General features: G+C 39.2%; 1 protein-coding gene across 1 annotated transcript in view; it reads right to left on the bottom strand.

Annotated features, from left to right (window-relative positions):
• Positions 1 to 1,458: 1,458 nt before the first annotated feature.
• The window catches only part of vwf (von Willebrand factor), a 119,581-nt gene continuing 106,118 nt past the window's right edge, over positions 1,459 to 14,921 (bottom strand). Inside the window, exons 47-52 of the mRNA XM_043713571.1 lie at positions 14,554 to 14,673; positions 13,060 to 13,158; positions 11,622 to 11,750; positions 9,927 to 9,966; positions 8,023 to 8,126; positions 1,459 to 1,914 (exon numbers count right to left, since the gene is read on the bottom strand). Of these exons, the coding sequence (XP_043569506.1) occupies positions 1,729 to 1,914; positions 8,023 to 8,126; positions 9,927 to 9,966; positions 11,622 to 11,750; positions 13,060 to 13,158; positions 14,554 to 14,673 (678 nt within the window). The 3' untranslated portion in view covers positions 1,459 to 1,728. The remainder of the gene's footprint in view (positions 1,915 to 8,022; positions 8,127 to 9,926; positions 9,967 to 11,621; positions 11,751 to 13,059; positions 13,159 to 14,553; positions 14,674 to 14,921) is intronic.

Genomic DNA, 14,921 nt, shown 5'->3' with positions numbered 1-14,921 from the left:
TTTTTTTCTCTTTCTCTTATTTGAATAATGTAAGAGACTTAAATATACACTCTGGTTAATTGTAGGTTAGATTAGTAGTTAGTTGAGTTTTGTTTATTTTTCTCAGTATTTTTCTTTTGTTAAGTTTTGGTTATTATATATTTAAGATTTAATTGTATATCAATGTTTGTACTTGAGAGTTTTGTTTATTTTTGTAAACTTGTAAAAATGTTAAATTTCGAATAAAAATATCTATAAAATAAAACAAAAACTCCACATATAGGTTACCATCAAAGGGAAACTTTGTTCAAAGGGATTACCACACCATCATTTTCCCTCCTCTACTTTTCTGTTCCCGAAGCCTGCAAACTGAGAAACTTCAGCACGTCAATAATTCTGAGTCTGGTCAACTGGTAAACTTCACTTTAGTCATAAGTGCACGCCTCTGGCTTCAAGGATAAATAGTTCGAGTTTGTTTTCAGTTTACTGACTTTTAAATTGTGTGAAAGGATCCAGGCAATAAACACATTGGTCTAAAAATCCTTGCTTAGCTACTTTATGCATTTGCAAAGGACCCTTTTCATTTCATCTCTCCATCATTTTATTTCTTCGCCTTGTCCACAGTGCAAGTAAGCCTCACCAAAGAAAAAGCTCCTAGTTACCAGATACCTTGATAGAAATGCCTGACACGTATACACCTTGTCAGCAACATCCCAGTGATCACAAAGTCTAATCTGTCCCCACGGTGTTGGCACATAGCTCATTGATGTGCATCACCCTTCCATGCTTGTCAGGAACAAAAAGAAATACTAAATGGGCTTATTAATTCATCAATTTCTGTATTTTAATCATGTCTACCAGAAATAGCCAGCAAGGAGAGAGAAAGTACATTTATTTTCCAATTAGGCTGTGATCTATGATCTGAAATCCATGTTGCATGGAGTCTAAAAAGAGTAAATTAACCTGTTACAGACTTATAAGTATGACAGGCCCCATAAATAAAAAATGCCTATCAGAACAACCTTGACCTGTTATAGCTTAATTCTTTGAATTATCTTTAAACTGTATGGCCGTGGCTTGGGATAAACTAAAGTTAAAGAAGATTGGAGTTTAGGTTTAAAACCTATTGCAAACCCAGTGAATCCGTCATTATTCAGGGAAGCTGATTTTGGTGAACTCGTATATCTGTTTCCCTCATTAATACCTATATTTGAACCTGGAGTTGATTACTTGGCAGTACACTGGAAGCGGATTCTACCAAAAAAGGAAATCACAAATGCAGGGCTTAGGGGACAGTGATAGTACATGCACAATGGGCCAAACAGCCTCTTTCCCTGAAACATGATTCAATTTTGTTGGACCGAAGGGCTTGTTTTCACACTGTAGGGATTCTATTAAAAAAATTATATTCTATCTTTGAGTTTGCTGCAAAATTATCAGGGGCTTTCTTTACATTTGAATAAACAATCACAGACAAAGTTTACAATTCAACACAGCTGATGAAAATTTTTATTTTCCTTTGAATAAATTGAAAACCATTACATTTAATATGATCAGTAAGACAGATTCATAGTTGTTAATGAGATTTTGCAATTAATCACATTTACAAGGAATGCTTTCATAGTAAGAACTAACATTAGGTTGGGTATTGTTATTTGTGAAATGAATGGTCCGCTGAGAATTCAGTACTGAAATAATGCCAGTTCTCAATAAAACACTACGTCCAGTTACTGTCTTTCATGTTTCCATTCATTCACATTTATGAGCAACACATGCACATTCTTGCATATCAATGACTTTATGTTGGAGCACGGTCCCATTCAGACATCGCAGTGGCACTAACAGTGGTGTTGATGCTGTCGCTGAACAGCAAGTACATTCATTCTGCACACCATCCTCCTGCATGGAATAGGCTGATTTGCTTGAACAGCGTCCCTGAAAATTAGAATGAGTTTGCAATTGGTTAATGACAGGACAAGTACTTTCATATTGTGAAAACCGCTTCCAGTTTCATTACTTGACATGATCTGTACTTATGAATAAATAGTGTTTTCTCCTTCTTGAGGTGAGAAATTCAACTTATTTGTGATATTGTAGAGGATGTGGATGATGCAGGAATGGACTATATATATGAAACAGGACAATTCTTCATGCAAAATGCCCATTATGAACCCGAGGAGCATTATTCATTCAAAACTAGGTTTAGAAAGGATTGTATGAACTCTATCTCAAAAACACGCCTTAACAAGACCTCAAAAATGACTTATATAGATTTTAGCAATGTACTTTATCTGTATTTATAACAAGATCATCATCATCATCACAGAATCATCAATACCTTAGTCTAAGTGATTTCAGAAGACTGACCGTCGTGCAAAGTATATTAGCTCAGTTTCCACAAGCCAACAACCCTTGTGACATTGTCTAAGGTATTTAATTAGATTAGATTCCCTACAGTGCGGAAACAGGCTCTTCGGCCCAACAAGTCCATACCAACCCTCCGAAGAGTAATTCAACCAGACCCATTCCCTTACTTCCTACTAATGCCCCTATCACTATGGGCAATTTAGCATAGCCAGTTTACCTGAATTGCGCATCTTCGGACTGTGGGAGGAAACCCACACAGACACAGGAAAAATGTGCAAACTCCACGCAGCCAGTTACCCGAGGCTGGAATTGAACCCAGGTCCCTGGCACTGTTAGGCAGCAGTGCTAACCACTAAGCCACTGTGCTGCCCCTACATGTAGACAATGCTGTGTAGTAAACCTGGCCTCTGAAAGTTACAACAAAAGGAATCCCAGTCAATTATATACAAGTAGCAATCTTTTGAGCTGCACTTGAGACCAAATCTGAGGAGCGAAAGAGCAGTGCAAATTTTTGCCGTCTTATCCACATCCTGGGAACAACACACATCAACAAGATGTCAAGAATTCAGGTGCGGACATCTGGAGTTTATTTTGCTGCAGTCATGAATTTCCCTCCATTAACTGCATCTATGCACAAACTCCTCTATTTACCCTCATTGCACACAGTTTGGACTGGCCATGCACCATCACAAGATTACAATACCTTGTTTCAGAGCATTGCTACTATTGCGAGGTTAAGGAGAAGGACAGTGTATCATGGTTTGGATCTTTAAATTTCGGGAAAACAAAGACTGTTGTGTGCCTTATTCTAAAACCTGACAGTAAGTCTGGATGATTTATTTGTTTCAGATTAAAGGAAGGCTGAGATTGTTTTACTGAAGTAAAGGGGCAAATCATTACACTTGGGATAGTAACAGTAACAGCAGCCTCTGCGCTCAGAATGGATAGACGATGAGCCTCCTGAAGTCCCAGAAAGGTACTGTAGGTATCTGGTTATAAACTGCTGAGTTACAAACTGTCCACTTATTTCTGCAATGAAAGAAAGATAGGGTTCAAGGATAGCTAATTAACATTTCTATCCAGATCGAAGTCTAACATATTTCATGTTGCCAATGGGAAGAGGCTAGAGCAAGTCATTGTTGAGATCAGTCACTACATGACGTTTTAGACATTTATTGCAGCAAAATTTTTAAAACATGAAATTTTGTTGCATCATTCTTTCAGCAATTTACTGCAAATTCAAACTCGTCAAACATTATTGGACTCTACAGGAATCATAATAATGACCAAATCTCTGTAAAGCAGAAGAAACTATTTTAAGTTTCTGTGTACCGGGTTGGTCTCCCTCCCTTATAATATCCCAGATAGTTAAGGAGTTTTAAAATGGACTCACTGTTATAATGTATAGAACACTGCCATCAGATAAATGACAACATAGTCTCTTTCAGTAATGCTAGTTGTGGGGTAAATATGTGGAAAGGGACACTGCACAGAACCCTTCTGCATTATATAAAACCACAGCAACTCTTATGTCCATCTGTTAGAGGAATATTGTAAATGGTCTTCCCTCTCACCTAAAATGTGACCCATCTGATAGTCAGGGCAATTTACCCCAATGCGTTGAGTTTCTGGCATGTGTTTGTCTGTATGAAAGTGAGTAGGAAGGGTAAGTCTTTCAAATAATTTGATCAAGTATTGAATAGATCCAACTTTATGATCTCAGTGACCTTGTGCAGCACCACCCTGTGGCAAAGTCTGCAACCATCACGCCTCTGGAATTGTATCTTGTCATCTTTACGGACCTGAATAATCACCAAGTGAAATATGCAGCACAGTCACAAGTCTGCTGAGAATAGCACGCTTGAGACTTTTCATTAAAGTAAAGTCATATTACAAGGTTAAGCAGTGCTTATGATGTGACTTTGAGACAATTCTAAGAATCCAGACCTCGATGCTGTGCAATAAGTCTTTCTACTGTGACTTTCACGTGTACATGTTCTGAATTGTATTAGTGGGACTGAAATAACTGCAGTACCCACCAAAGCTTTAATTCAAATTAATTTCAAAAACATAGAGAAACTGTTTGGTTACATGCTAACATTTTTAACTTAATAATAGCCCCTAAAGTAAGAAAACAGTTGTGTGTATTAAAATTACTGAAAATATTCACACACAGCATTAACATATATAGGTAAGTATACTGGTTCCAGGCACCGATTGCAGAAGTATGTTTGAAGGGTGCACTGATATTTGGGTTGCCAATTGGTTGGAATTATCTCCTGGGTATTGTTGCAATCAAAAATTCATAGGACCCACAATCCAGAATATAGGAGGGCCATGGTGAATTTGCCCCCAAAACACCAAGGGCAATTCAATCACAATACCATTGGGGCAAAGCTGCTCAGTTGCAAGAAGGACAAGGGAATAGGGAGGCTGAAAATGGGGGGGGGGAAGGTGGAAAGCAGGTTGCAAGGGAGGGCAGGGAGAGGGAGAAAATGTGGAGGCAGCTGGGAAAGTTGTAAGCGGGAGAGGGAGAGGTTGAAAGGTTGGGGGAGAGCGAAGGTGTACAGAGAGGTCAGCTGCAAAAGAAGGGGAAATAGGGAGGCTGCAAATTTGGAAAACAGCCTTAATGCTATCAATAAGGGAATATCCAGCTCACTAGGATGTGGGAACTCACTGAGCTTACTGGGTTCGTTGCAAATCACTGTATAATCACCAACAGAGGGCACCATATTTTCAAAAGCCACTATATGGGGAGAAATTGTCATGAAAGATTTTGTAATGATCACTGTGCCAACTGTTAACTTTTAATCTGAGATTGAGATCTGAGATGCTGTAAAGATGGGAGTAACTGCCTAGCTATAGTTCATTTTTAATTTATTCATAGAATTTGGGCTTCACTGGCAGGCCAGCACTTATCATCCATCTGTACCTGCCCTAGAGAAAGTGCCGATGAGCTGCCTTCTTAAAATACTACCTCCATTTGATGTAGGTACAACCACACAGTGTTGTTAGATGCAAATTCCAGAATTTTGACCCAGCGTCTAGCAGTTTTCCTCTTTACGTCTTCACCATCCAGTCAGTCATTATGTTTTTCAACCACTCTTGATGACAGATATTAAAGTCACCCACTTACAGCACATTCTGTGCCCTTATCACCCTCATGGCTTCCTCCTGTCTTGTAGCTTTAAGTTTAATGGCAGTTGAAAATTATTGAGGAGACTGACAAATTCTTCTAACTGTTTTAACTGTTCTAGTTCTTCTGTATGAATTAAAATCTGCATATGTCAACAAGAGTGGAGAAGATATTGTTACAATATGCATTGTAAATATGTGTTAATGGGAACAAAAAAGGAGACTTGAAAAGGCATGGTGGCTCAGTGGTTAGCACTGCTGCCTCACAGCACCAGCGTCCCAGGTTCTGTGACCGTCTGTGAGGAGTTTGCACATTCTCCCCATGTCTGCGTGGGTTTCCTCCGGGTGCTCCGGTTTCCTCCCACAGTCCAAAGGTGTGCAGGTCAGATGAATTGGCCATGCTAAGTTGCCCATAGTCAGAGGGAAATGGATCTGGGTAGGTTACTCTTCGTTGGGTCGATGTGGACTTGTTGGGCTGAAGGGCCTGTTTCCACGCTGTAGGGAATCTAATCTAAAAACACAACAAGTAGCCTGAAAATCAAACAGCAGTCCTTGACAAAATCTCAAGAAGAACCTTCTAAAAACTTATTGGGTCCTGCCACACTAATGAAAAGACTTGCTTAGAATACTTTGATTTACTTGTTAGTAAATAATTGAAGATGGTGAGAAAGCTGGTGGACTTGTTGGATGTGGTGGGTCATCCGCAGGCAAGAGGTCATGTAACAAAACTATAGGGATTCAGAATGTCGATCTCAGTTGATGTAGATAACATTAACCTGCAATTCTCTGACATTACTTTCAAACATTGATTTCTTCTGGGAGCTTGGGATGGATACAATTACTCCTCTGTCATTCTAAAAGCTATAATTTAAATGCAGATTTGCTCTATAACATCCGCTGACCCCTAGTCCTTTCCCTAATCGTCAATGCAATGTCTTAATGTATTGCACAGTCACTGTGGATTAATGTGGGTTTTACTGCCTGGGTTGACCATATTGATGCTGATTTGTGAGAATTCCAAATCAGTAACCGTGATTAGGTAGCCATGATGACAGCTGAGACCTGCTTTGGCCAGGAGTGACATTCTGAATATCAGCTGATATTTTCCTTTAGTGATGATAATGGTATCATAAACCCATTCATAATATATAGGTCATCTTCACAGTTGAGATTCTTTTATGATCGATAAATTTATGCCCCAAGTGATACGGCTCACTGAAGCACGGACAAAGGATGAACAAGAACAACTAACTGGCTTGGGATGGAATTTGCAAAAGACACAGTTCACCTTGTCCTACAATTGTGGGAAAAGTGAAAAGAATGGGACACTAATGGCATAAGAATATAGCACCAGGACTAAATGTATTTATGCATGAAAATACACATCTTTCAATTAAGACTACTCAAGGGAAATGATTGGAAGATGTTCTGCCATTAGAAGCTAGTCACTGAAGGAGGCATAACTATTCAACTTATAGCTGAAAAAATTCATTCATTACTAAAATACCATGCTTATTTATGGTTTTGACCATATTGTTGTCTTAAATATGCTAAGAAAATTATTGCAGGGGAGAAAAAAATAAAACACTTCTGTATGCATGATCCCAAACGCATTGCAAGCACTTTATCGTGATATACATAGCATATGCATGTGCTACTTATTTTTATGCCTATCGCATGCAATTTGTCCCAGTGCATTCTTCACGCAATTGTATGCGAAGCAGCTAGAGTTCAACATGTATCTGAGTGAACTGAGCTTCTTCGGGAAAAGTGATATGGAATAACAGTGTACTACAACTGATATGTTTCAGAAACTTGTAGATGAGAAGAGACTGGACATAAACATGAACATGAATTGATTTAAAAAGTTGAGAAAGTTGATATGGATATGGATTTCTTCTGGGTATAAATAAAGCAATAGAATATAAAAGCAAATAGAATGTACGAGAACATTGCAATGCATTGACTCGGCCTGGAATATTCTGGACATTTCTAGGCTTCTGGAAAAATATAAAGACCCTGATAAAGGTATGGAGGAGGATTATCAGGTGAGTGAGTCATTTTAGTTATGAGGAAAAATTGGAAAACCAATACTTCAAGGACATAAAAGAAAATATATTGTAAAGGTACAAAAGACAAAAAATATGCTGGAAATCACACCAAGTCAGGCAGCATCCATGGAGAGACAGCAAAATAATGGTTCAAGTCTAGATGACTGTTCATCAGAGTTGACTCTGATGAACAGTCATCTGGACTCGAAATGTTAGCTTGCTCTCTCTCTGTGGATGCTGCTGACCTGCTCTGATCTCCAGCATTTTTTGTTTTCAGTACAGATCTCAGCATCTGAAATACTTTGTTCCAATGTGTTGCTGTAAGGGAGTTGGTTTTCCATTTCAATGCTATGAAGAGTGTCTTACCTTAGTTAAGAACACTGCCCACCCATCCCAGTATCTCTTCATCTATTGGGAAGTGCAAAGATGGAACACAGAAGAAAATAATTTATAAGAACACTCAAAAATGATCTTGAATTGTAATTAGTACCTCACAGTAATGCATGTAAACTTCTTTTTCAGTCACACAGTTGTCAATCCTAATATGTTTAATTATTCCAGTTATCTTTCTGCACTGTTGTGGCTTGTACTTGCCTGAAAGTAAAATAAAATTATAGAAACATATTAGGTAGATAAAGCCATGAGTTAGTTTATTTATGTGCTGTAGGGTGGAAATTTGAGGAATGCACTATCTCAGCTGAAAACATCACTCAGGTCTATCATCACCTGATGTGATTGACCATTAACTAAGTATTTGTTGCTGGACCATTATTATGGTCCAGATCTTCCAACAGGGAGTCTCTGCTGCAAAGCAGAGTTAGGAGCTCACGTTGGAGCTCTGCAGATGTCTCAATGCAGCTGACTCCACTTGCCTGGGAAATTGAAACTTCCAACTGGCAATTAACTGGATGTTGTAGCCCTCCAAGATGGTCCCAGACTGGAATGGTTCTAAGTTATTTACCTGAACAGATAGCGAGGAAACGTTGGAGAGATTAAGACCTGCTCAACCTCTTAGTTAGCTATAAAACTGAGCTGCCTGATCACATCCCGAAAGCCTTGCCGTGGGCACTCAAATTCTCATCCCTGACCTCACCAAACCCAACTGGGCCCCTAAGCCAACAACCAACAAAAGGTCTGGAATATTCTGGATGGCATCCCACCCAGACTCCTAACATGGAGCAGACAACCCACAGACTCCCCATTCCCAGTCCATCAGGAAGCCTCGTCAAAAGTGTCCATTACTACAGTGGCCAGGAAGAATGCAGTACATTCAAACCATTTCCTTGGTGAATCATGGACTCGGGAAGGGCTCAAGTGGAAGAACAGCACAAAATATTTTAAATACATCAAAAGCAAGTACAGGTGTCCCACTGTATCCATGGGTGATATGTTTCAAACTCTAGTAGCAAACTCTATCATTTAAATGGGAAATTTACCTCCCTGGCAGCCCTCTGGAATTATTTCTGGAATGTTCCATGTAATATTTTTGCGTTGCAGTAAACTGCAGATAATTGAAACCATGGAAACCGATTCCACGGATATGGAGGTTCTATTGTATGTTGTAATCATGGAGAGACAATCAATTCCACTTGAGATTGAATAAACTGCTCCAAAATGACACACTCAAACTGTCTTTTGATTGATAAGAGTTTATAAGAGACCTAAGCTGAAAAGTTTGTATAGAAAGTTTGTGTAAATCAGGAACATCCCCAGACGCTTCCACTCGACGCTGGACGGTGGAGGGTGTGCCTTCTCCCGATCACTGTGCAAAATGTCAGCAGAATTAGTTCTGTCGCAATGCCTTGACCCCACATTCCTGTCCAAAATGTCACAATTTAAAAAGCGGTTAACCCGCACGTGAAAATTACTTTGGTCGTCCTCTCATTATGCCCAATCTCATGCTCTTGTTTTCCACCCCACACACACTTTGTAATCTGCTTTATCAATGAAATAACTTTATATTAAAAGTATTTATCAACCCTGCTTCAACAATAGTTTCGAGCATATAATTTTATATTTGCCTGCGCCACCTCCTCCGTAAAATTGTGAGCTCCTCTTCAATTTATTTCATGATTATCTTTACTCCTACTGTTCCCATCTTCTGCTGTGTAGCAAAATTAATCTAGCACCATTTGCTTTAACAGAACTCTTCATAACCTTGAAAACAACAATAAGGTAATCCTTTCACTGCCTCTATTTCAGTATATAAAGCTCTAACTTTATAATTCCCTTTCCAATACATTAACCATCTGTTGCATTATATTAACCATTCATTACTTAATCCACCCACAAATTGCATTGGCATTTTACTGTTGACTTACACTGAGTGCTCCATATTTTTAGGTGCATAACTTGAAATAATAGGACAGCATGACACATTGTATAATTACTCACAGGAGAAGCAACAGGAACTATCCACGCGGACAATTTCACCCTGCATATCGAAAGAAGGGGGAAATAAGTGAATTAAGGTTCATGTTAATACTTAAAAAGATTTTCCTCATTTACAACTTCCAAAATGTAGTCAAGTTGACAGAGGGTACTCCCACTGTTCTCATATTAAAAATTCTCTCTGCACACAAACTAACAAATGCATCATATATACAGTCTTACCATGCACTACTTATGTTGAAGGGAAATGACTACGAACCAACGTTATTACCATCAAAGATTTCACTGTTGGAAAATACTGAGGCTGAAATTCCTTCAGACCGATATCCCTGTATAAAGACTGGCAGAGGCCTCTTGCTGATCTCACTGGCATTTATGAGGGTCCCTGGGAGCTTACCTTTCTTGGAAGGGATTAATGGGCAGCTAGGATGGTTTCTCTTGGATGTCTGACTACTGAGTCCATAGGGACAATATTAGTACTTGGGCGGGGTGCTTAGTGCAATCATTCCGCAAGTCAAAAATCCGCAAGCCTCCCAAGTGACGGGGGGGGGGGGGAGGGGGAAGGTGCATGCATGTGTATAAATGTTCACCTTAAAGAAATGTACAGGAGTCCAGGCTGAAATGCAGTGCAAGAGCCTACAGTTAATACCAAGAAGTGGGCATTTCAGCCGTGTCTGCACAGGGGTTGACATTGGAAAGATTTTCAACAACAATTGCCTGGAAGGAATGGGAACAAACTCTTTTGTCAGCCCTGCGAGCACACTCAATGTAGATCTCAGTTGATGTATTCATCTCCTAAGCTATTTCTTGGCCTTTGCAACTGTTGTATAAAGTAGTGGTTCTAAAAGAATTAATGTTGCAAACTGTCTTAAGCTCCACCCAAATGGATGATTTCATACAGTCTTCATTAAAGAGTCAAGCATCAAACTCCCGATCCCAATGGGATCTCATCCCTGGCTTTTACAAGTCTCTGTTCTTGTGTCTAACTAGCTACTGTAACTTGTGGCTATTGCTATCATGCAAAAAACCACACCTTGTCATGAAGATTTGCTGTTAAGACTCACTTGCAGCCCATCCTCTATCCTTGCTAACTAAGTGACCCCTTAGGCCTAATATAGAATGGAGAATTGGGGGCTTCTCTACTTTAACCACAAGCTGATAGTGGCTGGTTCCACAACATTTCTAACATGTCAGCCGCCTGCCAGACAGTGTTGGGAGGGAGAGATGTTGTAAAGGCTGAGAAATGTCTTTGCTGCTACCTGAGTGGTCAACTACAAACATTTCAGAGCAGAGACTGCACTCAGATCACCATATTGCATTGATTACATTTTAGAGGTTTATCAATTTCATTCTGCACATGAGTTAAGTCAACAGGAAGAAAAATAATTGTTTTGGTGGACATCCAGTTCCATAAATATAGGAGGTTTACAGCTGAAGTCACACAAAATGCTGACAAAGTAGAACCACTTTCAGATAGGATACTTCAGGTTAAATCCTTAGAATCAAGAAATAAAGAGACTGTGGTTTTGTTCTTGATGACTGATCATGATGCCAAAAGTGACCTTTTTCATTTGTGCTTAGCTGGTGATCTTGTGAGCTACCAGCAACACCACTGTGAAATAATTTTCAGCTTGAAAGATTCCAGTTTAATTTAACAGAAGTCCATCATTTAAAGACATTGAGCACATTGAGTCTTACCCCTTCAGATATGCATTCTTCCTTGTCAAGTGGAGTGCACTGGACTGTTCGTTTCTCTGTAGAAATTTCTCCATTTTCATTTACTTTACATCTGTATGAGTCACAGTCATCCTGTATACTTTCATCTGCCTGTTAAAACAAAATGTTCTTATCATACTCATGCTGCTTTCAAACCTATTTTTTAAAGACTAAGATTTCATTTTTGCAAAATCTTATTGAACATTAGTGAGGCCACAGCTGGAGTATTGGAGTATTGGGTGCAGTTCTGGAATCCGCCTTGTAGGAGGGATGTGATTGCACTGGTGGGGTGGGGAGGCGGGGGGGGTGGGAGCGAGGCTACAGAACAGATTCGCCGGAGTGTTACCTGAGCTGGAGAGTGTTAGTTATGAAGGGAGATTGGATAAATGGGAGCTGCTTTCCTTGGAGCACAGGAGACTGAGTGGGGACATGATTGAGATCTATAACATTTTGAGGGGGTTGGACAAGATAGATGCAAATAAAATGTTCCCTTTGATTGAGGGATCAATGGTCGGGAGCATAGACTTAAGGTAAGGGGCAGAAGGTTTGGAAGGGGTGGTGAGGAAAACCTTTTCGCCCAGAGGGTGATGGGAATCTGGAACTCATTGCCTTAAAGGCTAATAGAGGCAGAAACCCCCATAACATTGAAGAAGTGTTTAGATTCACACTTCTGATCGCAAGGCCTACAAGGGTAGGAGCTCAGTTCTGGAAAGTAGGATTAGATTAGTTAGGTGGTTGTTTTTGACCAGCACAGACTTAATGGACCTTCTTTGTGCTATAGATCTCTATGACTAATCAGTGAACATTAATGAATTCTGTGTTCCTGTTTTCAATCGCTTGAAGTCATTCTGTTAGAAAGAAGGGAGAGGCAAAAAGAAAGCGAGAAAGTGAGGAAGAGCGAAAGTAATGTTGTATAATAAGATAGACTTTTCAACATGGCCCAAAGTGTTGCCAGCTCAGTATTTTATGACATGTATTCATAGTAGTAGCTGGGAAAATGTGATAGCCAATCAAAACACAACACGAGCAATAAGATATATGACCAGAAAATGTATTTTTAGTGATATTGGTTATGCAAAAACTACTGGACAGGATATCAGATGAATATTCCAATCCTTTTTATATTGTGTCATAATATTATTTTACATACACAGGAGAGTGTATTCCAAGAGTGATGTTAATCTATGAGTGCAAACTTGGATTAACATCATGTCTGAAAGACAGTATCTCAGCCAGGCCATCATTCCCCAGGCATTGCACTTAATTATGAACTTGGATATGGGCACAATTCTCCAGCATAGGGCTTAAACTCGAAATCTTCGGATTCATTCCTAAATGGGCTATTAGAGAGTCAAAAACTGTACCTGAGAGAGAGTAAAGAGTTAGCTGCATTCAGTATCTAAATAATTTCAAAAGATACCTTTAACATGACCACCGTCCCATTTCCCAGATGGATAATGCACCTTGTGGCCAGGCATATTCCACAACAAGAACCCTTTTCCTTCTTCACTCTGTATCCCTGCAACAAACAGCAAAGCAGCCTCTTAATAAATACCTTAAACAATTCTTTCTTGGCAGTGTCACTGTTTAAGTCTGTAGTCATGTGGCATGGCCTGTTTACCAATATTACTAAATGAATGCAGTGGCATTTTTACATTAATCACTATGTTTAATATTATTCCTTAATATTATTGTTATTCACTCATAGCTCATGGGTACTGTAAGTGGGCCACCATTTACTACCCATCCCGATCTGCCCTGGAGAAGATGGTGATAAGCTGCCTTCTTGAACTACTGCAGGTAAGTAGAACCATAATGTTGTTGCCGGGGGAAGGAATTCCAGGATTTTATCCCAGTGAGGAATATTTTTAAGACCTTTGGAACGTGTTTTAATGAAATCTAATCAATAAAACTATTCAAATCTATTTGTCACCACTCTTTCAACAAAGGGCAAGCTTCACTTTTCTTTGAACACAATGGCTTGTCTCCCATTCATTGTCATTGTATAGCAAGATCCAGTATAAAGAACATATGATTTTAGAAGTCACTGTTACACAGACCAATTGCTTTGAATTTATTTTCAAGAGGTTATCTGCTGATAAATATCATACCCAAAGTTTACTTCCTTATTGATGACGATCTAACCAATCATCAAAGTTAGAACGTTAATAAACAACCCAACAAGTGGGAATTAAGCTTGAAGGAAAATATTTACTCCACAGAACAATGTTTTCATCAACAGGTAGTGTTTGTAAATCAGAATTCATTAAAAAATACACAACGATCAGCAGCAATCACCTTGACACAATATTTTTGCCATTAATTTTAATATTGCACAAAATGCACCTTTTTTAAAAAAAATCTGTTCTCACAGCAGTGAGAAAACGAATGAAACAGGCAACCATGATCCCCTTCATTGTGGAGGAAGGCTGACTTTATCAGATAACGATCATTATTTGGTCATTATTTGAACAACTTAACATTTCAAACCACCATAAGTTGAGTCATGTAAGGTGACTCAATCTTACAAATACAACAAAATTGGCATGTACTCAGCAGATGCTATCTTCAGCCATACCATGCTTTGTCTGCATTAAAAGCCTCATTTTTCCCTCCACAAATGCACTTTAAATCACCTTATAAGTAGGCATTCTAAAGTAAGAAAGTGATGTGAGCTGTGTTGCGAACATGCTCAGGAGTTTACAACAGATGGAAGCAGATGACATTTCAACTGTTAATCACTCAAACCCCGGGTCAGAGTTTCACTTCAATACCCAGCAATTTTGGAGAAATTTTGAGGGGGGGGGCTTTCTGTACCCCCACAACCACAGGTCCAGACCATGCACAATTTTTTCAGCAATTGAGTACTGCCGTGACACAGTTAATGAAAATTAACATCTGACGAGGATCTTACATCAGGGCAATTTCTGCAACGTTTGGTGCTACACTGAAGTGAGTGTGTATTTGTCAATCTGTCCACTTCTTTTGAGCAACGGCACTCAGTGCAGTCATCTATTTTCAAAGTGTCTCCGGCCTTGGGAAAAACAAAAAGAGAAGTTAATTCACTTCCAATATTCAGGTAAATATCCTATAAACTATTGAAACATAGGTGTACATTATCCTGGGAGTTTAAGGTGCATCACTGATTTTGCTTCCAATCCTATTTACTTAAGAAGCTTGTTCAAGGAGCAACTATTGAGTGTCCTTGATAAGTATGTATCTGTCAGGCAGGGAGGAAAGGGTCGTGTGAGGGAGTCGTGGTTTAATAAGGAATTGGAATCC

This window comes from Chiloscyllium plagiosum, chromosome 23 (genome assembly GCF_004010195.1).
Source record: "Chiloscyllium plagiosum isolate BGI_BamShark_2017 chromosome 23, ASM401019v2, whole genome shotgun sequence".
NCBI classification, from domain to species: domain Eukaryota; kingdom Metazoa; phylum Chordata; class Chondrichthyes; order Orectolobiformes; family Hemiscylliidae; genus Chiloscyllium; species Chiloscyllium plagiosum.
Note: the sequence above shows the minus strand (reverse complement) of the source record. Positions and strands in the feature narration are given on the sequence as shown.